General features: G+C 44.4%; 1 protein-coding gene and 1 long non-coding RNA gene across 3 annotated transcripts; one reads left to right on the top strand and one right to left on the bottom strand.

Moving 5' to 3' along the window:
* Nucleotides 1-5,408: 5,408 nt before the first annotated feature.
* Nucleotides 5,409-17,254, bottom strand: TKDP4 (trophoblast Kunitz domain protein 4). Of its 2 annotated transcripts, XM_059892416.1 has the most exons (7): nucleotides 17,077-17,254; nucleotides 13,608-13,765; nucleotides 11,395-11,478; nucleotides 10,142-10,201; nucleotides 8,830-8,913; nucleotides 6,436-6,631; nucleotides 5,409-5,974 (listed from the first exon to the last, which is right to left on the bottom strand). In XM_059892416.1, exons 1-7 carry the CDS (start codon nucleotides 17,127-17,129, stop codon nucleotides 5,941-5,943), a joined length of 669 nt encoding a protein of 222 aa, XP_059748399.1. In that variant the 5' UTR covers nucleotides 17,130-17,254; the 3' UTR covers nucleotides 5,409-5,940.
* A 2,856-nt stretch (nucleotides 17,255-20,110) lies between these two features.
* On the top strand, nucleotides 20,111-22,321 carry LOC132346861 (uncharacterized). Its single transcript, XR_009496826.1, has 3 exons — nucleotides 20,111-20,312; nucleotides 21,690-21,876; nucleotides 22,014-22,321. It is a non-coding gene; the product is annotated as an uncharacterized lncRNA (long non-coding RNA).
* The last annotated feature ends 3,242 nt before the right edge of the window (nucleotides 22,322-25,563 follow it).

Here is a 25,563-nt window from a genome sequence, read left to right as displayed (position 1 = left end):
CAGGGGAGGGGATTGGACAGGAGATCCAGTTCAGGTACCTCCCAAACACTCCCTAGGCCCCAGCTCTCCCCAGGCCTCAAGGACAGGAGACAAAGAACCAAGGAATTAGATACTTTTTATTCCACAACCAGTAATCTCCACCTACCACACAGTGGTATGAATATTTTAGCAAATCCTGTTACCCAGGCCCTTGTTGTCCAACAGAACTTTCTGCAGTGGTGGGAACATTTGTGTTCACGATGCCCAGTACAGCAGCCACTAATCACGTGTGGCTACTGAGCACTTGAAATGTGGCTAGTACACCTGAGGAAATGCACTTTCATTTTAAATTAATTTAAATTCAAATGCCATGTCTGACTCATGGCTACTGTCCTGAACAGTGCAGCTCTAAGTCTCCGGGGTAGGGGGAGGGGAAACTCCTCAGGCTCGTCGGATGAGTTTGGCCAGCCACTTGGTCAGGCCACCCTTTCTCGCCTCTTTGACACGGAAGGTGTGGGTGAATAGGCTGTAGGAAGAGCCATGGCACACGACCACCACCATGCATGTGAGGCAGATGACGTTGTAGGGTATGCTGAAGTCTGGCATAGGCAGGCTTACCAGCAGGGGCTCCAAATAGAGCCTCATGAAATAGCTCGAGCTGTGGGAGACTTAAAAGGTGGGCGTCAGGAGAGGGCAGTGAGGTGGAACCGGCTGCTTCCTCTCATCTCAACCCATCCCACCCCGTCCCCTCTCTCGGACCACACAAGGCCAATCTCAGAGGTGAGGGTTTTCAAGGCTTTCTTAGCCTCAAAGCCTTTTAAAACTCAATACAGAAATCAGGAAGCTCCTCTGGAGACAGAAATGGCAACCCACTCCAGCATTGTTGCCTGGAAAATCCCACAGACAGAGGAACCTGGAGGGCTACAGTCCAGGGGTTTGCACTTTAGCAGTGAAGTCAACATGGTTCTCAAAAGTACCCAAACCCGCTTATTGCTTAAGACAGATGCCATCATTCTATTTCACAAAGAAAGAATCTGTGACTCAGAGAGGTGAAGTGACTTGCCCAACATCACACAGCAACATAGTGAGTAACTGAAGCTAATCTTTCATTAATACCAAGTCATTTCATGATGCCGCTATAAACTAATAGCTATTAATAAAAATTAATATATATTTATAATATTACTATTACTTCTATCAGGAGAAGGCAATGGCACCCCACTCCAGTACTCTTGCCTGGAAAATCCCATGGATGGAGGAGCCTGGTAGGCTGCAGTCCATGGGGTCGCACAGAGTCGGACAAGACTGAGGGACTTCACTTTCACTTTTCACTTTCATGCATTGGAGAAGGAAATGGCAATCCACTCCAGTGTTCTTGCCTGGAGAATCCCAGGGACGGGGGAGCCTGGTGGGCTGCCGTCTATGGGGTCGCACAGAGTCGGACACGACTGAAGTGACTTAGCAGCATTACTTCTATCAGATCTGACATTCATTAAACAGTTATTCTGCCAGGACTTGAACAAAGCATTTAACACATACAACTTTTTTCTTCTTATCAGACAATATGAGATAGAGAAAGAGAAAAGCAACCTCTGAGTGTCAGGACCTGAGCTGGTACCACAATGGTCCTATGTTCTTCTGCTCAACATAAATATTTTACAAAATTTCAACATCAGATGAGGCCATTCTGCGTTTGTGAAAAATCTAGACTAAAATAGGACTTTGAATTATCATGCTTGAGCACTGATGAAAGGAGTTAAATTACACAAAGCACCAGTACGACCAAGCACCTTCCTATCTTGAATGATTGCTACTTCTTGACCAAGTACAGCTCTCACCTCTATCTAGTCTCCCCTTAGTAGAGTTAAAATCAAGATACCCATTTAGAGAACTGTCCCACTTCTTCACAGCCTTCATCCATGTAAGAAAGATACGATTTTTTCTATCAAAGAATTTATAAGAAATAAAGAAGCGATTCATTCCTAGAATAGTTGAACAGAAAGGTATATAGCCTAAAATGGCGGCTAGTTGGCAATTCTTTGTTCTTTTCATTTCCTGATTCTCCTTCTTCACAAGAACATTTTGGCGGGCTAATTTCGTAGGCTTTGTCCTGGCATCCTAATTTTGCGGGCTTTAGCCTGGACATGCGCAAAGAACTAAAAGGGTGGGGGAAATAGTTACTGTAAGTCGTCCAATCAAAAATTTAGGCAACATCAAGAAAGATAGTAACTCTGTGACTCTCAGCCTATGAGGCGCCGGAGGAGGGAACCTGCGTCTTAGGAATAAAAACTGAAGGGACTTTCGGCTCTGTGTGCTTGCTCCCAGACCTTCCTTTGTAGCGTGCCCTTTTGTAGAAGTAAAGACTACCTTGCGGAGCATTTTTGATTGTCTGTTCTATTCCTGCAACACAGTTTTGAGAGCATTTCCAACATCCAGAGCAAAGCCAAATTCCTGAAATCCTCCCCCAAATCACCTAACACAGCCCACATCCTGTAAGTTCTTTCTAACGTCTTAATGAGACAGCATATTGTTCCAAGATGATTCCTGTTCCTTGCTACTGTGAGTAATAAATCCAACGAGTTCAACTATAAATGGGGCATTAAACTAGGAATAGGGTGTTTCTACTGGTCTCTGGGTAGAAATATTAACAAGTAAGATTGTTATCCTTATTTTACAACTAAAGAAAAGAGAGCTCAGAGATGCTGAGAAATTTGCCCAAGACTACATGGGAGTAATAGCATCAGCACCATCTGTGTTCTTGTTTATTGCAATACTGTGCATACTGTATGGAATGAGGTTCGTGACATTGTACAGGAGACAGGGATCAAGACCATTCCCATAGAAAAGAAATGCAAAAAAAGCAAAATGGCTGTCTGGGGAGGCCTTACAAATAGCTGTGAAAAGAAGAGAAGCAAAAAGCAAAGGAGAAAAGGAAAGATATAAACATCTGAATGCAGAGTTCCAAAGAATAGCAAGAAGAGATAAGAAAGCCTTCTTCAGCGATCAATGCAAAGAAATAGAGGAAAACAACAGAATGGGAAAGACTAGGGATCGCTTCAAGAAAATCAGAGATACCAAAAGAACATTTCATGCAAAGATGAGCTCGATAAAGGACAGAAATGGTATGGACCTAACAGAAGCAGAAGATACTAAGAAGAGATGGCAAGAATACACAGAAGAACTGTACAAAAAAGATCTTCACGACCCAGATAATCACGATGGTGTGATCACTGACCTAGAGCCAGACATCCTGGAATGTGAAGTCAAGTGGGCCTTAGAAAGCATCACTATGAACAAAGCTAGTGGAGGTGATGGAATTCCAGTTGAGCTATTCCAAATCCTGAAAGATGATGCTGTTAAAGTGCTGCACTCAATATGCCAGCAAATTTGGAAAACTCAGCAGTGGCCACAGGACTGGAAAAGGTCAGCTTTCATTCCAATCCCAAAGAAAGGCAATGCCAAAGAATGCTCAAACTACCGCACAATTGCACTCATCTCACACGCTAGTAAAGTAATGCTCACAATTCTCCAAGCCAGGCTTCAGCAATATGTGAACCATGAACTTCCTGATGTTCAAGCTGGTTTTAGAAAAGGCAGAGGAACCAGAGATCAAATTGCCAACATCCACTGGATCATAGAAAAATCAAGAGAGTTCCAGAAAAACATCTATTTCTGCTTTATTGACAATGCCAAAGCCTTTGACTGTGTGGATCACAATAAACTGTGGAAAATTCTACAAGAGATGGGAATACCAGACCACCTGATCAGCCTCTTGAGAAATTTGTATGCAGGTCAGGAAGCAACAGTTAGAACTGGACATGGAACAACAGACTGGTTCCAAATAGGAAAAGGAGTTCATCCAGGCTGTATATTGTCACCCTGTTTATTTAACTTATATGCAGAGTACATCATGAGAAACACTGGACTGGAAGAAACACAAGCTGGAATCCAGATTGCAGGGAGAAATCTCAATAACCTCAGATATGCAGATGACACCACCCTTATGGCAGAAAGTGAAGAGGAACTCAAAAGCCTCTTGATGAAAGTGAAAGTGGAGAGTGAAAAAGTTGGCTTAAAGCTCAGCATTCAGAAAATGAAGATCATGGCATCCAGTCCCACCACTTCATGGGAAATAGGTGGGGAAACAGTGGAAACAGTGTCAGACTTTATTTTTCTGGGCTCCAAAATCACTACAGATGGTGACTGCAGCCATGAAATTAAAAGACGCTTACTCCTTGGAAGGAAAGTTATGACCAACCTAGATAGCATATTCAAAAGCAGAGACATTACTTTGCCAACAAAGGTTCGTCTAGTCAAGGCTATGGTTTTTCCTGTGGTCATGTATGGATGTGAGAGTTGGACTGTGAAGAAGGCTGAGCGCCAAAGAATTGATGCTTTTGAACTGTGGTGTTGGAGAAGACTCTTGAGAGTCTCTTGGACTGCAAGGAGATCCAACCAGTCCATTCTGAAGATCAGCCCTGGGATTTCTTTGGAAGGAATGATGCTAAAGCTGAAACTCCAGTACTTTGGCCACCTCATGCGAAGAGTTGACTCATTGGAAAAGACTCTGATGCTGGGAGGGATTGGGGGCAGGAGGAGAAGGGGACGACAGAGGATGAGATTGCTGGATGGCATCACTGACTCGATGGATGTGAGTCTGGGTGAACTCTGGGAGTTGGTGAGGGACAGGGAGGCCTGGCGTGCTGCAGTTCATGGGGTCACAAAGAGTCGGACATGACTGAGCGACTGATCTGATCTGATCTGTGCATACTGTGGTCTCCATGGCTCACTTTACTCATCTGTCATGAAACAGATACTCTGTTTTCCCAAAGTGCCTCTATCCTACATCTTCTCTGACACAGACCAGGAAAACATCATCCACATGCCTCTACTTGAGAGTGGGAAGCTGCCATGTTAGGAAATGAATGCAGCAGCTAAGCGTCATCACTATGCCTCCATAGCCTCTCTTGAAGGACTCTTAGGATGGTTAATAGAACCGTGCAGGCAAAATGCAGGCTAACACAGAGCCTGGGGCACTAAAGGGTACTTGCTCTTCTTTAACTGAACTAAGAAACCTCCTCCCCACAAGTCACCTCAGGGTATTGGATTCTTTAGAAAAGTGGACAATAGAGCCTAAAGCGCATTCTCCTTCTGAGAATCCAGTAGGACAACTTGCCCCCAAATTTAACTGAACTTAGAAGAAAGGAATAAAAGCTGTCATGTAGAGGTGTCTGTCTCCCAGGTTTTGTGTAGCATGGGGGCCTACTAAGAGGTCGATGATGCTATAATGGATTTGCTTCCTATACCCAGTAGTGCACAGTCTGTGGACTGGGAAACAGGAGGTGCCCACTACTCTGCAGAACATTGAGAAGGACCACCATTTCCATGGACCCTATTGGTTAAGGTTTGTAGTTGCAAACTCCAGTCAGTTTAATTTTGAATATGCATTTATTGAAATATAAGCCACAGTGTGTGAAGCCACAGAAAAGAAAATGCAGCAAGGAGCTTCTTTATCCCAAACTCTTCTCTCATGACTGATGCTGAAAACTGGAGGCTGGAAATTCCACCTTGGCCACGCACAAAGAAAGCAGTGATGGTGGGGAAGGGGTTGAAAGTGAGGATGCCGTGAGGATGGGGGTTAAAACAAAAATCCTGTCGTAAAACCGCCAGCTCTCTAGTTACTCTGGTCATGGGGAATGTGTTTCTGCATCCCTTCCTTCCTTCCTCAAATAATTATGAACTGTCTCCTTAGCCAGGAACCGTGCAAAGTGCTAGGGATAAAGGGAAGACATGTTCTCATGGTACTGAGCCAACTGGATGAGACAGAATTAAGACATGTAGACCCATGGAGGAAAGGAAATGGACACGTCTGGCTGATGAGGGTAGAGGAGAGAACTGTGAGGAGACTGAACTGTTTCAGAAACAGCCAAAGCCCAGCCCTGCAGGGGTCCTCCTCAGACTTCAGGGTTTCTGGGGACCACTTTTTGCATGTTCCCTGCAAAAAAAAAAAAAAAAAGAATTTGCTGAGTGCCAACATTGTAGGCCCAGACATCATTCTAGGCCTGTCATCTTGACAGATCCTATGTTTTCAAAAAAATATGGAACTATGGTCCCATGACCCAAATCACAAACAAGATGGAAGTGAATTTTCCAAGCCTAGGTGGGGTGCTCAGGAGCACTGCAGACCTTCCCTGGAGGGTGGCTGAGTCAGTGTTCCCAACTGAGAAAGGGGAGCATGTGATCAGTCTGAGATGATCACAAAGAGGCCTCCAGGGTTGACCTTCTGCCATCCTCTCCCTGGAGAACTCGCTCAGTGTGGTTTCACAGGACACTGCAGCCTCTCCTCCTGGCAGCAGTGAGGAGGAAGACTGTGCAGGGTGAATGGTGTGTGGTCCCCTGAGCTCCGCCCCTTTCCCCAGCCCTTCCCCTCCTCCTGTGCCCCGGGCCCTGTCTTACCGCAGGGAACCAGCCCCTTGACCGCAGGTCTTCATGCACTCCTCTTCTGTTATGAAGTTGTTTTTGTTCCCTCCGAGGCCGCCATATGTAAACTGCTCACAGTGACCGGTTTCGGCATTGTAGAAGTACCTGGGCCATGAGGACTTGCTGTGACCTGTTACTTTAGGCTCCAGGCAGAAGGCAGGCTTAGAATCTGCTGGAATGAGAGGGGAATCATCAGTTATGATGATGGTCATCACAGCTCTGTAAGAGGTCAACAACTAGAACCACCAGTTTGTTTGGAATAGAGAATGTTAGGGTTGTGGGGGGTGGTCAAATTGAAAAGCCCATTTAAATTGAAAGCCCAAATTGAAAAACCTCTTTCTGGAACGTAATTCTGAATGTTGCTAGGCATGACATGATACAGTTGTAGTTGTTCATTCGCTCAGTCGTGTTGGACTCTTTGCGACCCCATGGACTGCAGCCAGGCTTCCCTGTCCTTCACCATCTCCTGGATACAGTAATCATGTACAAATGTATACTTTTTCATGAAGTACCAAGCAAAATTGGGATAATGCCTTTGATTCACCTTAAAACTTCTATAAGGCTTCCCTGGTGGTCCAGTGGTTAAGAATCTGCCTTCCAAGAAAGAAATTCTGGGTTCAATCCATTGTCAGAAAACTAAACCCCAAATACTGTAGGCACTAAGTCGGTATGCCATAACTACTGAACCTGGGGTCTGCAACTACTAACTCACCCCAATAAACACAGAAATGCTCAAAAAAAACCCCCACAACTCTACAACATAAACAGGTCACAGGTAAGAAATATTCCTTATGTGTCACTAATTACTGGGTCTGGATGCCTGAGTTTTATAATACTATTAATATTCTCTGCACTTATGTGTATGGTTATTAATAAAATTTTAATAAAATCATTAGTAAAACTAATCATTAATAAAAATTTTGAAGGAATCGTGCTATAATGGAAAAAAGCATGAAGAAAACATAACACTGTGTTTACTTCGGTTACCTCACAGGGATTCTATAAATTGAATATTGATACTATTGATACTGTGATTGTAAGAAGAAATGTACGTATTTGTTTTTTCATGCTTTTCCTGACACTGTTCCTAAAAATCTTAATATTTCTCATGTGATGAGAACAATAAAAGTGTCTTTTGATATGTGAAGTTGATGAGTTTGGAAGACCCTCATGAGCCCAGAAAAGTGAAAAGTGAAAGTGAAGTCACTCAGTCATTTCCAACTCTTTGCGACCCCATGGACTGTAGCCTACCAGGCTCCCTTGTCCATGGGATTCTCCAGGCAAGAATGCTAGAGTGGGTTTCCGTGCCCTTCTCCAGGGGATCTTCCTGACCCAGGGATCGAACTCAGGTCTCCCGCTTTGGCAGGTGGGTTCTTTACCACCAGCACCACCTGGGAAGTGGTAATAATCGTTATATGGCACCTAAATATACTTTCTTACTCGAACAAGTAGGTAGAGAAATTGTTTCCAGATTAAACTTCTTGGTGGAAAATGCCCAAAATTCACCATGAAATGTGATTCAAATCTTTATATTCATGACTGGTAATCTCTTCAAAAACCCATGCAACCTGCATCCCCTGTTTAGATGAGAAAATTGCAGATGTCTTGCCCCAGGACATGGCATGTGAGTGGCAGGGCCAGGACAAGATACTCTCAAATTACAACTCATCTGATACACTACCTGATTCTGCCAGGAAATCTGGAAAAATAGATAACTGAGAACAGTTTCTGGATGCAATGCCCTATTGTCATTGCTTCCCTTTTTTAGAACATCTCTGAGCCCCTGAATCACAAGGGAGAATGAGTCTGGGTTTTTCCCAGACAACAAATATGTGCTGTCCCTACAAAGACAAACCAATTTCCCAAACACCCACTGGGTGTCCAGCTAGCCCATTTACTTCTGATTTGAAATTCATGGAGTTACTGCAGATTCTGCAGGTTACGGGCTCAAGACTGTCCTCAGTTCGGCTGCCAGCCACGAGGTCTCAAGTCACTCATGCTTGTGACCAAATGGCTAAAATCAGGGAATCCATATCCCACCTTCACATTCAACAACTAAATAGAATCTGCAGCTAAACTGAGGAAAACCTTGCTTACTCTTCCCAGATTGATATACAAAATATAATTCAAGGCAGTACAATGGAGGAGATGTGTGGGGATGGGAGTGTGCGCAGCCTCTGTCCCCTAGTGAGCAGAACACCCTTACATTATCTTCCAGTATTTGCCAACCCACAAGCTTCCTGACCCCAGCGTTTATGTATTTCTTCCTAGATTTCACTAAACAGGCCTAGTGGTTGGATCATTAGCCATTGGTGATTGCTGTCATTCCCAGTGAACTTTCCTCTCCCCAGAGGTGCAGAAACTACAAACCTTTATTCTCTTCTCTGAGCGTTTGTGTTGGGAACACCTCTACTGCATGGTTCTCCAGTTGCCTTCCAGAAATCATCATCTGACCTATGAAAGGGAGTAAATTACAAGTGTGTCCAGGAGGCCTGGTCCATGAAACGGGGAAAGGATCAACGTGGATAAGAAAATAACAGTCAAAAAAGAACAAGGGAAAGGGCCTGGAGACTTTCGTAATATTGTACCAGCTTTGGTCCCACAGCCTACTACACAAGGGCTGTTTCTTGCTTTCCCTGAAGTTGCTTCCCTCCGTGGTTCCACATCTTTTAATTAGTTTTTAATAATAGAGGAATAATCATTACTTGATAAAGAAATGTTTTTATTTGTCCAAAGCAAGTAGGTAGAGAAATGCTTTTCAGATCAACATATTGTGGTGGAAAATGGACAAATCTGGCCATCAAAAGTGAATAAACTTTGTATTCGTGACTCGTCATCTGTTCAAAGAACTCATGGAACATGTTTCCCTTGTTCAGATGAGGAAACTGCAAATGAAGTTTCCTTGTATGTTGCCCCAGCACACAAGCATGTGGGTGGCCTCATCAGGACAAGCTTGTCAGGTCACAAGCCATTTGATACGCTACTGATTTGCTAGGAACTTGAGAATACAGATAACTGGTAAGAGTTTCTGGGAGACGTGTCCTACTTTCACTACTTACCTCTCCCCAAGCCTCATGTGAGCCCTCAAATCACAGGGGAAGGTGAATCTGGTTTTTTCCCTGACATGAAATACATGGTTTCTCCACAAACACCATCCAGTTCCCAACACTCAAGGGGTGAACCACAGTCAGCTGACTTCTAATACCGTATCTGTGGAGTTAGTGCTGATTCCACAGGTTGAGGAATCAATATTGTCCTGACTTCAGATATCAGCCATGTGTTCTCGAGTCACTCATGCTCTTGACCAAGTGACTAAAAGTGGGAGTTTCCATGACCCCACCTCAATGCTCAATAACAATAGAACAGGAGAACGAGCTCAGGAAGACTCTTATTGTTCTAAGGTTAAGGTACAGGATAAAACTCAGGAACCAGGAACTGGAGGAGATGTTTAGGGCAAAGGAGGAGTGGAGGTGGGTGGAGCCTCCATGTCCTGGTGAGCACAGCACTCTCACATCACCACCACTGGTTTCTACTTCATAAGCTCTCTGAGCCTATATTGATGGATATTTTTTTTGAGGTTTCACTTAATAGACATATTTATTAAATCATTGGCCAGTGGTGACCAATTTCAATCTCAGATCCCTCCCTTCTCCCCACAAGTAGAGAAAGTTCAAACCCTTACTCATTGTTTGAGGCAATCCTTTTAATTCATCGAATCCCACTCCTTTAAGAAGCTCGGCAACTATAAAAGACAAAAATTCCAACATTTTCATGAGTCTTGGACCATGAATCAGGAAGGGATCAAACATGGATAATAAAATGATAGTCAAAAGTGGACAAGGGAAAAGGCCTGGAGATTTTGCTAATATTGTATCAGCCTTGGTCCCATGAACCAGCTATAAAAGGGCTGTGTTTCATTCTTTCCCTGCAGTTACTCTGCTCAGGGGTCCCAGGTCTTTCTGATTAATTTTTATAATAGAGGGATAATCATTATTTGACACATAAATATACTTTCTGGCCCCAAGGAAGTAGGTAGAGGGATTTTTTCAAATGTACATATTGTGGTGGAAAATGACCAAATTGGCCATGGCATGCAAATAAACTCTTTATGCCTGGTAATATGTTCAAAGAATCCATGTAGCATGTCCCTGCTGTTCAGATGAGGAAACTGTGGATGACTTGTCCCAGAACACACAGCATGTGGGTGGCAGGATTGGGACAAGAAATTGCCCTGTTTCAACTCATTTGCTATATTACACTATTCTGCCAGGAACTCTGAAAATATTGATAATTTGTGAGAGTTTCTGGGTGCAGTATTTTCATTACTCCCCTTCCCAAGACTCTCGCCAGCTCCCAAGCACAGGGAAAGTGAGTCTGGGTTACCCTGACACCAAATATGTGGTGTCTCCTGTAAGAAATCCAATACTCCAAACACCCACTAAATGTACAACAAGTCAATTTACTTCTGATATGAACTGAAGAAGTTAGCACAGATTCTGCATGTTGAGGGCTCAAAGTTGTCCTCAGTTCAGATGACAGCGAAGTGGTAGTGATTTGATAAAGTATACAAAACACAAAAGTTTCATTACCCCACTCCATGTTCAATAACTCAGTAAATCTGATGACCAAACTCAGGAAGACCACTCAAATGCGGATCTCACATTATTATAAAGGATAAATCTAGGCACAGCAAAATGAGTGAGATGTGCAAGGCAAAGTGGAAGTGGAGGTGTGGGGAGTCTCCACGCCCTAGAGAACACAGAGCCCTCAAATCACTGCCATGTGTTGCCACTCGAAAAGCTCCCTGAATGCCCACATTCATGGATTTGTATTGAGGTTTCACTAAACAGGTATATTGACTGAATCATTGGCCAGTGGTGACTGTTCTCAATCTTAGTGCCCTCTCCTCTCCCCAGAGGTGCAAGAAGTTCAAACCTATAACCATAGCATCCATGAAAGCTGAAATCAGATCTGTTACTGAACGCTTCTCAAGTCTCCTTCCATGGCTTGTCTCCAGACCTACGAAAGACAGGAAATTCCAGGAGTTTCAAGAGGCCTGGCCCATGAACCAGGGCAAGGATCAAATATACATTATAAAATGATAGCAGTTAACAAGGGATAGGACAAATGTGGATAATAAAATCATAGTCAAAAGAGGACAAAGGAAAGGTCCTGACTGCTGCTGCTGCTAAGTCACTTCAGTCATGTCCGACTCTGTGTGACCCCATAGATGGCAGCCCACCAGGCTCCCCCGTCCCTGGGATTCTCCAGGCAAGAACACTGGAGTGGGTTGCCATTTCCTTCTCCAGACTTTACTAATATTGTATCAGCCTTGGTCCCAGGGGCAAATCTACACAGGGCTGTGTTTCTTGTTTTCTCTGCAGCGGCTCTGCTTATTCATCAGGCCTTCTGGTTGTTTTTCATATTAGAGGAATAATCATCATTTGAACCTAAATATCTTTCTTGCCCAAAGCAAGTAGGTAGAGAAATTGTTTTCAGATTAACACATCTTGGTGGAAAATGCACAGAATTCACCATGAAATGTGAGCCAACTCTTTATATTCATAACTGGTAATGTGTTCAAAACCCCATACAACATGTACCCCTCTTCAGATGAGAAAATTGCAGATGACTTACCCACGTGGCATGTGGGTGGTAGGGCCAGAACAAGATACTATCATGTTGCAACCCATTTGATACACTACCTGATTCTACCAGGAGTTCTGAAAATACAGATAACTGAGAACAGTTTCTGGGTGCAATGTCCTACTTTCATTACTCCTGCTTTCGAAGCATCACCTGAATCCCTAAATCACAGTGAATCTGGGTTTTTCTCTGACAACAAATATCTGGTATCTTTACCTACAGCAACCAGTTTTCCAAACACCCACTGGGTATCCAGCAAATCAGTTTACTTCTGATTTGAAATCTATGGAGTTAATGCAGATTCTGCAGGTTGAGGGCTCAAGACCATCCTCAGTTCAGATGCCAGCCATGAGGTTCAGAGTCACTCATGCTTGTGATCAAATAGGGAAAATCGGGGTATCCATGACCTCACTTTCAAATTCAACAGCACCATGGAACTGCCGGATAAATTTTGGAAAATGCCTTGCTAACTATTCCCAAATTAATATACAAAATATAACTCAAGCAAGTAGAATGGAGGAAATTTATATGGCAGAGAGGGAGGGAGGTGTGTCCAGCCTCTGTGCCCTAGTGAGCAGAGCACCCTCATGTCATCTTCGTGTACTCACCAATCCACAAGCCCTCTGAGACTAGTATTTATGTATTTCTTTCTAGGGTTCACTAAACACCCGTACTGGTTGGATCATCTGCCTTTGGTGATTGATGCCACTCTCAGTTCCCTCCCCTGTGCTCAGAGGTGCTAGAATGAGAGGTGGTGAAAACTGTAACCTCAAAATGGATATTTGAGGTTTCTTGGAGATCAACTGCATCTTGAGGTTACCTTGAGTCGCATTTTTTACTCTGTCTATAAAGTCAGTAAATTCCAAGAATTTTTAGGAGGCCTGGACCATTAACCAAGAGAAGGAACAAATATGCAACTTTCTATTACTACACTACAGTGAGGTTCAGGGACAAGGTAGGGACCAGGGATAGAGAGTCTTAGAAATGGGGTCCCTGATCTGGTAGACTTGGGTGGGATATATACATATTTAATATAAAATTTTAATATATATCCTTATGAGAATCATGATGCCAATGGAGACAAAAGTTTGCAAATTCAGACTTCCCTGGTGGTCCAGGGGATAAGAATTGGTCTGCCAATTCAGGGGACATGAGTTTGATTCCTGGTTTGGGAAGATTCCACATGCCTTGGGGCAACTAAGCAGGTGATCTGCAACTACTGAGCCCAGATGCCTAGAGTCCCTGATCTGCAACAAGAGAAGCCACCACGATGAGAAGCCCACACACCACAATGAGAACGTAACCCTGTAACTAGAGAATATTCTCTCTTAGGCAGGAAGACCAATGCTGCCAAAACCAGCCAGACAAGCAAAAATCCTGGCCAATGTGACAGGAGAAATCCAGAGAGGGTTGGCAGCACCCACCTAACACCTGCCCTCCCCATTCCATGGACTTCCATCATTTCCCCAGAACCTGTAGAGGAGAGGTGAGCCTGGACCTACCTTGGTCCTGGGTATGGTGTTCATACACCGGAGTGCTGTCCACCAGGATAACCAGGAGGAAGAGAAGGGCTGCAGAGAGGCAGAGCCGGTTCATCTTGGTGGCCTTGCAGGAGGGCTCCTGAGGATGCTGGGGACGGACTGAGCTTCTAATATCCTGGCTGAGGGGTGGGATCAGGCAATGAGGAGGGGAGTGGGGAAGGGGAGGAGCTGGGTCAGTCTTGTTTATTGCAAAATCTCCCTCCAAGGCATGCCTCCTGCTTCTGTCTGCAGGGGCCAAATGTCCAGGAACAGCAGTTCTCAGACTTGCCTATGCCTATGGTCTCATGTAGACACAGATTGTGATCAGGCAGATGCAGTTTTGTCCAATATGATCCCTCAGGGAGCATCTCAGCACCTACAGTAGTGCATGGCACACGATGTATGGTCAATGGGTAGATGAGAGCAAATCACAAGACATGTGAGTGAAAAGTAGTGTGTTAGCCCAGGTCCTCCTTTTCAGCCTCGTGTAGGTGTCATCACATCTGGGCCTCCATGCCCTGACCCCCCTCACCTACCTCAGATGACAGGTGTGACACAGGTCACCTTCCTACAATCACTGCCCCAGCTTCTCCACTGGATGGACATTTGCCCTTCACCAGGCACTGGTCCGGGCAGGGACTTAGCTGGAGAAGGTGATTTTGCTCTGGCACATAAGCCTGTTTATGCATTGAAAAAGCAATAAGGGGAGGGGGCAGAGGGGGACCTGTGAGCTGAACATGTCTCCACAGCATAACCAATAGCTGCTCCTCACGTGGTTTCACCAACAGGAGAGCTGCCTGCCTAATTGGACTTCAGGGGACCTTGGATGATCACCTGGAGTCACCCCCTTACTCCTGCTCTCTCCCTCAGTGGTTTTGGGGTCAGATAACCTCAGTGTGGGAGCCACCTCTGCATTTTCCTAACTTTATTCCTGAGGATTTAAATCTCCTAGAATCCCGTGTCTTCAGGTATCACGTGAGATCCGCGCTGCCCACATCATGTGGTTGCTGTGGGATCAACGGATGCAACAGGCATATATTCCTTCTCCTTGAGAAGTCAATGTCCTTTGCAGTGTTAGTAATAACAGTAATGAGTAATTACTCCAGGTAAAACTTAAATTCTTCATTGTGGCAGGCATTATGCTAAGCACCTGACAAATATAACTCATCTAATCCTCAAAAATCTTTAAAGGGGAGAAACTGTTAATATGTCCTCATGTTACCTAGGAAGTACCTGAGATAAAAGAAATAAAGCAATTTCCTTAGCTCATAACTTGTAGAGAGAGGGTTGGACCCAAAGATCTGACTTTAAGAGTCTGTGCACATGCGCTCTGCTGCATTGCAAGCTGTAAATTACTGTGCACATGTGAGGGGTGTTGCTGCTGTTTAGGCGCCCAGTCATGTCCAGCTCTCTGAGACCCCATGGACTGCAGCCCATCCTCTACCCCTCTACAGTGCTGCCTCCTGTCTTAGCCCAGGCCCTGATAGCACCACTGTGGGTCAGGATAGTCCTCCCCCATCTTGACATTGTTCTTCTTTGCTTTGAAGCTGACAAATACAAAGGACTCAAAGATCCCAGACTTGGTTATTTTAGCCTTGCAGGGATCTGTGTATGGAGACTGCAGGCAGAAGTCAGGCCACAGGGTTGTAAAGATGGGAGGATCTTGGTCAAATAGAGGATGGTAATCACTGTTTGGTCTACCAGGTGAACAACTGAAACCACCAGTCTGTTTGCAATAGAGATGGTCGGGGTGCAGAGGGTGAATGTGGAAAGGCCCTTTGATATCCTTCTGTCCAGGGCATTATTACCAATGTTGTTAGGCATCACAGAGACAAGATAATGCTGCAAATAATTACATATTGTTGCTGAATATCTATAGATTAATTGGCATAATGCCTCTGACCAGCTCCAAAAGAACAAAAATAGAGGATACATATTAGGAATGTTCTCCACATGTTGGTAATGATTAGAGCTGAAAATGGTCTGTGGGTTTATAATACTATTTTCTGGATGTATATGATAGGAACTTTTCACCATTACCAAATAAAGTGTGAAGTTGGATAACCAACAAGACCTATTGTATAGCACATGCAAAGCCTCTCAGTGTTGTGTGGCATGTTTGATGGGAGGAGAGTTTAGGGGAGAATGGATACGTGTATATGTATGGCTGAGTCCCTTTGCTGACCACCTGAAACTATCACAATATTGTTAATTGATTACACTCCAATACAAATAAAGAGTTGAAAGAAAAAGTGGGAAGGCATTATGCTGTACTAGAGAAATGCATGGAAGAAGAGCCACCAGTGTGTTCACTTTCGTTACATCATGGGAGCTGGAATAATGGCGTATTGAGGCAATATCGACACTGTGACGTATATAAGAGATTTCCTGCTCTCCCTGCACTTGCCTCTGCAGGGCAGAAGCTCATTTGCCACTCAGTGTTCTGATGAATTTCATAACAGAAATGATCATGATTTGATACATAAGTTTTTTTAGAGGGGTAAAGAAATGTAGGTATACAAGTCTTTTGGAGTAAAACATTCTGGTGGAAAATGGACACCATTGACCACAAATGTGCAAACTTTTTGTACTCAGGACTGGTGATCCTTTCAAAAAATTCATGTAACTGGGTCCCCATGTTCAGGTGAGGAAACTGTAGATGACTTGCCCCAGGACACAAAGCATTTGAGTGTTAGGATCAGGATAAGTCACAACCTGTTTAATCAATACCTCATTCTGCCAACTATTCTGACAATGCAGAGAATAGGGAAGGGGTTCTGAGTGCTCTGCCCCACATAATATAATTGCAGAGCCCTGACCCTCATAGTAGACACAAATGGTAGAGAAGAGTCAGTTTGAGATTTGTCCCTGATTCCAAACATGCAGGGTCTCCACCAACAGTACCCAGTTCTCTCAAACCCACTGGGCATCCAGGAGTCAATTCACTTCTGACACTAAATCCACAGAGGTGACCCAGATCTCACAAGGGAGGGCTTGGTCTCTGAGGACTGTCATACCTTCAAGTGTTGATAACAAATCCTGCTGTCATTTACGTGTGTGACCAACTGGCTGTAAACTCAGAGGTTCCATGACCCATCTGCCGTATTATTTATTAGAAACCCTCACAGAACTCAGAAAAGCCCTTTACTTACTGCCCCAAGTTATTATAAAGCATAAAACTCAGGGAAAGCCAAATGGAGGAGAAGTGTAGGATAAATAGAGAGTTGGAGATGCTGAGCCTCCAGGCCCTTTTAGGGTTCTCCCTGCTCTCAATCTCTTGATGAGATCATCTCCTCTGAAGCTCTCTGAACCAAATGTTCATGTATGTTAATTGAGGGTTGGAAGTAGGAAAGTTGATTGAATCTTTGGCCACTGGTGATTAAACTCAGTATCTGTCCCCTCTCCTGTTCCCAGAGGGAATAGGGGTTAATAGTTTAAACCCTCTAATTACCTGATGGTGTGTTCTGGAGTCCAGTCCCATCCAGACTCTATCTCAGGTCCCATCCTTCACTCATCTCATGATTTTGAATATACCGAAAATTCCCAATGTTTCAGGGGTCCTGGGGCATGAACAGAGACAGGGATCAAATTTGCAACTTGTTATGACACTACAGTAGGTACAAGGCAGGGACCAGGACTAGGATCTCGGTTATGAGGTCCCTGATCTGATAGAGTCAAGTAGGATTTTGTTGTTGTTGTTGTTTACACTAAACACATAATTATACCTTTTGAGATCAAGAAATGTTCCTGCATTAAAAATGCCTAATTTACCAGAAGAAATCCAGAGAGGCTTTGCTGCAGCCACTTGTAACCCCCTACTCTCTCCCCTCAACTCCTGTCTCGCCTCCTGTGCTTTTGGGGTCAGAGGACCTCAGTTTGTGTCCCAGTTCTGCCTTTTCCTAACTGTGTGATCTGTGGCCTGCAATTTCCCTCGTTTTCATTTGTTACTTGAGATCATGCTGCTGACTTCGTGGGGTTGTTTTGAAAGCAGTGTCTATGGCCTCCATAGACATATATATTCTTTTCCCAGCAAAGCCAAAGTCCTTTGAAATAATAATAATGGGTAATTATGATAGTTAACACTAACTCTTTTGACCAGAGAGTCAAATAATGGCAAGGTGGGGTGGAAAAGGGGCTAGACCTGGGTAAGGTCACTCACTGAAGCAAGAAGGCTTTCAGTTACCTCTAAGAAAGAAGGAGACCTGTTTGGAAGAGACACCATGACTCCACTATGACACTCGGGGAACTTCCTGATGGTGAACTTCATCCTATTTGTCCCTTTATTTACTATAGTTGACAGCACATTTAAAGAGCAGCAGGAGCCGAGGAGACTAAAACTCGATTTGGTTCTAGACGATTAGCCTTGTTCTGTGGTGTTCAAAGCACATTAGTGAGTAATCAACATGATTTTCAAAAGTAACTGAGTCTGGCGATTTCTTAATGCAGACACCATCATTCTCTTTTACAAAAAAAAGAATCTGTGTTTCCAGGAGATGAAATGACTTGCCCAAGACCACACAGCAGCACAGTGAGTTACTTAAGCAAATCTCTTTTCATTAATACCAAGTCATTATCCCACTCTTGTTGTTGTTTAGTCCCTAAGTCCTCTCTGACTCTTTTTGTGACCCCATGGACTATAGCCCTCCAGGCTCCTCTGTCTGTGGGATTTCTCAAGCAAGAATACTGGAGTGGATTGCCATTCCCTACTCCAGGGCATCTCCCCAATCCAGTGGTCTAACCTGCTCTCCTGCATTGGCAGGCAGGCCCTTACCCGTGATGGGGTAAAGGCCGTTACCTCCTGAGGGATGCCCTCAGGAGAAGTTTGTTGTTATTCAGTTGCTAAGTCATGTTCCACTCTTTGGGACCCCATGGGCTGCAGCATTCCAGGCTTCCCTGTCCTTCACTGTCTCCAGGAATTTGCTCAAACTCATGTTCATTGAAACAATGATGCCATCCCACCATCTCATCCTCTGTTGTCCCCTTCTCCTCTTGCTTTCCATCCTTCCCAGCATCAGGGTCTTTCCAATGAGTCAGCTCTTCAAATCAGGTGGCCAAAGTATTGAAACTTCAGCTTCAGCATCAGTCCTTCCAATGTGTATTCAGGGTCGATTTCCTTTATCATTGACTGATTTGATCTCCTTGCTGTTCAAGGGACTCTGAAGAGTCTTCTCCAGCACCACAATTTGAAAGCATCAATTCTTTCGCACTCAGCCTTCTTTAAGGTCCAACTCTCACATCCATACAGGACTACTGGAAAAATAGTCATAGCTTTGACTATATGACCTTTGTTGGCAAAGTGATGTCTCTGGTTTTTAATATGCTGTCTAGGTTTGCCATAGATTTCTTCCAAGGAGCAAGCAAGTGTCTTTTAATTCCATGGCTGCAGTCTCTGTCTGCATTGATTTTGGAGCTCAGGAGAATAAAGTCTGTTACTGTTTCCATTTTTTCCTCATTTATTTGCCATGAAGTAATGGGACCAGATGACATTGTCTTAGTTCTCTGAATGTTGAGTTTTAAGCCAGATTTTTCACTTTCCTCTTTCACCCTCATCAAGAGGCTCATTGATTCTTCTTCATTTTCTGCCTTAGAGTGGTATCATCTGCATATCTGGGGTTGTTGATATTTCTCTGGGGAATCTTAATTCCAGCTTGTGATTCATCCAGCCCAGCATTTCGCATGATGTACTCTGCATATAAGTTAAATAAGGAGAGTGACAATATACAGCCTTGACGCATTCCTTTCCCAGTTTTGCACCAGTCTGTTAGTCAATGTCTGGTTCTTACTGTAGCTTCTTGTGGATTGCCATTTCCTTCTTGCGTGCAGGTATCTCAAAGATATATGAAGTGTTTTCCACAGTTTCCTGTGATCCATATAGTTGAAGACTTTAGCATTATCAATGAAGTGGAAGTAGATAGATGTTTTTCTGGAAATCTCTTGCTTTTTATACCATCCAAAGGATGTTTGCAGTTTGCTCTCTGGTTTCTCTTCCTTTTCTAAATCCAGCTTGCACATCAGGAAGTTCTCAGTTCACATATTGCTAAAGCCAAACTTGAAGGATTTTGAGCATTACCTTGCTAGCAAGTGAAATGAGCACAATGTATGGTCATTTGAACATTCTTTGGCATTTCCCTTCCTTGTGGTTGGGATGCAAATTGACATTTTCCAGTTCTGTGGCCACTGTAGAGTTTTCCAAATTTGCTGACATATTGAGTGTAGCACTTTAACAGCATCATCTCTTAGGATTTTAAACAGCTTAGCTGGAATTCCATCACCTCCACTAGCTTAGTTCATAGTAATACTTCCTAAGACCCACTTGAATTCACACTCCAAGAAAAGGTAGCTTGTTCTTATTTATCAACCTTATGAGTGAAGTATCATTATTCCTATTCTGGGGCTTCCCAAGTGGCTCAAGACACTCTTCTGTCACAATCCACTTAATCAAGTACCCGATTCTTCCAGAAATTCTGATGATGCAGAGAACTGGAAAGGGGTTCTGAGTTCTCTGCCCCACATAATATAGTCCCAGAGCCCCTGACCCTCACACCAGGCACAAATGGGAGAGAAGAGTTCCAGAATCGAAATATGCAGGGTCTCTGCCAACAGCAACCAGTTCCACAATACCCACTGAAATTCTAGGAGTCAAGTCACTTCTATCTAAATCTCTAGAGGTGACCCAGACCCCACAAGGTGAGGGCTCTATTTCTGAGGATGGCTACATTTCAAGTGTTGATCACAAGTCCTGTGATCATTTATACAAATGACCAATGAATATAAATTCAGAGGTTATATGACCCACTTCCACATTCAATAACATATTAGAATCACTCACAGAACTCAGGAAAGCCCTTTACTTAGTGCTCTCAGTTATTATAAACCATAAAGAAATGTAGATGTGTAGGGAAAATGGGGACTTGAGGGTGCCGAACCTCCAAGTCCTCTCAGGACTTTTCCCTCTCACAATCTCTTGAAATGTTCACTTCCCCTGAGGCTCTCTGAACCCAGTATTTAGGGTTTTAATTGAAGATTGGATGTAGGCAATTTGATAGAATCATTGGCCATTGGTGACTGAACTCAGTATCAGTGGCCTCTCCTCTCCCCAGAGGGACTGAGAGTTGATAGTTCTAACCCTCTAAGCACCTGAAGGTATGTTCTGGAGTCCAGTCCCATCCAGACGCTATCTAGGTTTCCATCCTAGACTTATCTCATGACTTACAGTTAGACAGTAATTTCCAAGAGTCTCAGGAAGCCTGGGCATGAATGAGGTCAGAAAACAAACGTGGATCTTGTGATTCCACTACACTGATGTGTACACAGAAGATTGTGTCCAGGAAGGAAGTTTCAGTGATGGGGTCCCTCATCTGCTAGAGTTAGTTGGGATACTTTTGTTTAAAAACTGAACACATAGTAATACCTTTTAAGAGTCAAAAATTGTTCATGGAGTTATACTGCCCACTTCCCAGAAGATATCCAGAGATGGTTGGCAGCACTCACCCCACCCATGCAACCCAACCCTTTCCATAGACTCCCCTCATCCCCCACCTCCAGAGAGGAGAGAGGACAGACTTGCCCGGGGCCTGGTTGCTAGTTTCACACCCTGGTATACCAGCCACAAGGCTGCCCAGGAGGGCAAGATGGGTTGCCAAAAAGCAGAGCTGGCTTATCTCCATGGCCTGGTAGGTGGGCTTGTGAGGAAAGATGGCAGCTGACTGAGCTTCTCACACCCCAGTTCAGTGACTGGAAGAGAGACAAGGAGGGGAGTGAGGAAGAGAAGGGCTGGGGTCAGCACTGTACAGTGTGTACTCCCCCACTACCCACTGTCCTGGTTCAGCCTGCTGGGGAAAATTGTCCAGTACTAGCGCTGCTTAAACTCGACTTTGCTTGTGGGTCTCACGGAAACATGTTTTGTAGTTGTACAGGTGGAACTTTGTCCAATATGGTCACCCAGGGAGGATCCTAGCACCTAGAGCAGTGCACGGCATGAGTGGACAATCAGTGAGTGGATGAGAACAAATCACAGGATGAATAAGTGAACAGCAGTGTATGAGCTCAAGTCCTCCTTTTTAGCCTCCTGTAGGGTTCATCACATCTGGTCATCACGTCTGGATATCAATTACTTCCCCCCACACACCCTCACGTAGCTCAGAAGACCAATGTGAAACAGACACCTTCCTGCATCCATTGCTACAGCTTCTCTACTGGATGGAGACCTGCTCTTTACCTTGCTGTTCCCTGTAGGAACTTAGCTGTGAAGGTGATGTCCTGCTGGGGCAACAACCCTGTTTTCTGTTTCAAATAAGGAGTAAGGGAAGGGGGCAGAGGGTAAGGATGGAGCTGAACACGTCTCCACAGCCTGACCACCTGTCCTCCTTCACCTGGTTTCATATACAGGACAGATGCCTGCCTGAGTGGACTTCAGGGGACCTTGGAAGATTTCCTGCAACCACCCACTTCCTCCTCCTCTCTGTCCCAGTTGATTTTTGGGGTCACACGGCCTCCTTTTTATGACCGACTCTGCCTTTTGCCATCTTCGTGTCTACAGATGGAAATCTCCCAGAGTTCTCCTGTCTTCAGGTGTCAGGTGAGGTCAGCGCTGCCCACATCACGGGGTTGCTATGGAAGCAATGGACACAGCAGACATATGTTCCTTCTTCCTGAGAAGTCCGAGTCCTTTGTACTATTAATAATAAAAGTATGAGTAATCACAACAGATAAAATGTAAATTCTTTTATATGTCAGTCATTATCCAAGCACCTGACACATATTTACACATTTAATTCTCAGAAACTCTAAATGAGGGGATGAAGAAGTATTGATAATTCCTCATATTATAGAGGAGGAACCTGAGCTACACAAATAATGTAAGTTGGTTACAGTCATCGAGTGGAGAGAGAGGTTTTGAACCCAGGAATCTGGCTGCAGAGTTTGTGCACATGCACTCTGCTGCATTGATAGCTGTTATCTACAGGGGAGGTGTGAGGGGTGACACACCCACAGTCCCTTCACTCACTCCTGTATATTCACTCCCAGTTACAATCACGTAGCACTAGCCTCCCTCTGCACTCAGACAAGCATTTTCCACTCATGTGCACGCATGCAGGCACACACACACACACACACCCTGTGCTCCACTCCAGGCTCAAGGAGGAGGGAGCTGGGCTCAGTGCCCAGAAGCCCCAGGAGCAAGTCCATCCAAATGTCAAACAGGCACAGAGCTGGGTGATGAGCTGCAGAGGACGCAGGGGGCTGCCTTCCTGCACAGACACCCTTTCCCTGGAGAAGGGCAGGAGCTCTCAATAACGAGCTGCCCCAGGACAGAAGGGCATCAGTAGCCAGTAACTCACCAAACAAGCCACTGTGAGTGGAGGGTCTACTCTCTCCTGAGACATATCACATGGATGATTTCATTTAGCCTCATGTCCATCCTACAGCATCTGAGATTCTCATCCCGCTGTGTCAAGGAGAAAGCAGAGGCTCAGAGGTGAAGCCACTTGCCCAGGACACAAACCTGCAGACGGTACAATGAGGATTCTAGTTGGGGAGGCCCTCTGCCGCTTCTCCTCTTCCTGCCTCAGTCTCTGCATCTGAGACCAAGGAGTAGAAGAGACTCCCCTTAATATCAGAAGCTCCTCTTTTCTCCCCCTGCCATCTGTCTTTTTCTTCCAGTGTCCTCCGCTCATGTTCCCCCCTCACTCTGGTCCAAGTTAGAGACCTCAAGATCTGCGAGCCCCCTGATGGGCCAGTTCTCCCTCCCTCTCCCCGTTCCCTGCTCACGGAAGTGTGTTCTCTAATTAGAAACAGTCCTGGCCCCTGCAGGCCTCTTTACAGAAATTACAGGACAGGAACAAAGCTACAGCTGACTTCTGGATGAAGACAAGTGATCTAACCCTCTGGGACCCCAGATCATATCTCTGTTTCTTTTTTTCTCAGTATCTCCTTCTGAAAAATGACAATCTAGGATTCCATGCTATCTAAGGCTGCATCTTCAAATGGATGGAATGATCTTGGGGCAGACAGAACATATTTAGATATTTGAGATGCTGTGCCCTCTGAGAGGTACATTCATATTCAAGTAATAGGTAACCATTGTCTCACTACATGATAAAACAGCACCTCAATTTTTGGATCACATAGTATGTTTCTTAAAGATTATTATCGGGATTAAACAGAAGAGCATAAACCAGAGGTTGCAAAACTGGCTAGAATATATGTATGGTGAGCCCACAGAGTATATTTTACCATTTTAAACATTTATACAATTTCACAAAGGAAATTTTCATATTAAAAAAATCATATGAATGCTGGAAAAAGTTAACAAACTGACATCACAGTCCTATAATTTAACAAGAGCCAAGGAGACAGAAATGGCAACCCATTCCAGTATTCTTGCCTGGAGAAACCCATGGACAGAGGAGCCTGGTGGGCTACAGTCCACGGGGTCGCAAAGAGTCGGACACAACTGAGCGACTTCACTTCACTTTCACTTAAGGGTCTATCTAAAACTTGCATAAGCATCAGAATCCCTTAGCCATTTGGTCAAACAGATTTGAGATCTTCATCCCCAGAGTTTTGATTCAGGAGTACAGGTTGGGACCTGAGTAGCTGCATCAACAAGGTTCCCCAGGTGCTGAGGGTGCTGCTCAAAGGACCGCACTTTGAAACCCATATGGTAAACTAAAGAGAGTGGCTCTGCTCTCAGGAGGGGAGCATCTCTCCAGTTTCCATACTCACCGCCATTCTTTACGGTCCCCACGCTTCCATTTATATTACTCACATGTCCTGGAGGGCATTTAAACTTGTGACCTGTCACGTGGGCTCACAGTAAGTATTGAAAAAGAGATAGCTTATTCTTCTTTAACAATCTTATCACCTAAGTATTATTATTCTTTTTTAGAGATGGAGACACGGAACTACAGCTACGGAAAAGTGACTTGCTAGAAAGACAAACTGCTGAAAATCAGGAGGAAGACACTTGCCTGTTAGTCAAGTGTCTCCTGTTAGTCAGTGTCACTAATACACAAGCATACAAACACCACCCAGGCAAACCTGTTTGATATTAACACAGATGATGCATCAAAGATTTTGGACATGACTTCATGAATGTCAATTATATTTACAAGATTATGAGGTGGTCCCAGCCTTTCTGGCAGCATCCAGGCAGCCACGTTCCCAAGGCTCTCGAAGTGCTGCTGGGTGGAGGATGAAGGTTGGGACGTAGAGACAAAGAAGATTGCAGCAAGAATCATGAATTCACATCCCAAGCTCTACTCTCACTGCAGTCACGGGGAGCTTTTCTCCTGCACTGTTTCCATCCTTACTTCTATATTTATGGACTGTATCCTATGTGCCTGGAACTGTGCATGATTCTAGGGATAAAGGGAAGTCATATTCTCACGGTGCTTAGAGCCAACTGGATGAGACAGGAGTAAAGTAAGTAGTCCTATGGGAGAGGAAAGAGGCAGATTTCTGCTGAAGAAGGTAGGGTTGAGAAGCAAGAGGGAAAGGCTGAATATTATCACAAGCAGCCAGAGCTCAGCTCCTTGGACTTCAACCTCTCAGAGAAGCCCAGTTCCCACGGCCTCTGCAAAAGGAGTGGAACTTGCTGTTTGAATCTCTGAAGCCCCAGACCTGTGTACCTGGACAGGACCTAAACCTTCCTAGAAATGAGCAACCACAGTGCTCTCAGGATCACAATGGCCACCAAGAAGGAAGTAATTTGTAATTATTTAAGGAAGGAGTTTTAATTCCTACCTTCTACTTTTCCCTGCCCCGACACCTCAAGGAAAGGAGAGGGTTTGGAGAGTGAATCTATCACAAATGGCTAAAGATTTAATGAATCATGATTGAGATGAAACCTCCACCGAAACCTCAACAGAGCACATTATTCATGTTTTTCTAGTGAACTGAGATCGACCCAGGAAACAATGTGGGTACAACACTC

Source organism: Bos taurus, chromosome 13 (genome assembly GCF_002263795.3).
Source record: "Bos taurus isolate L1 Dominette 01449 registration number 42190680 breed Hereford chromosome 13, ARS-UCD2.0, whole genome shotgun sequence".
In the NCBI taxonomy this organism is placed as follows: Eukaryota; Metazoa; Chordata; class Mammalia; order Artiodactyla; family Bovidae; genus Bos; species Bos taurus.
The sequence above is the reverse complement of the archived record's forward strand: the minus strand, read 5'-3'. Positions and strand labels throughout refer to the sequence as shown.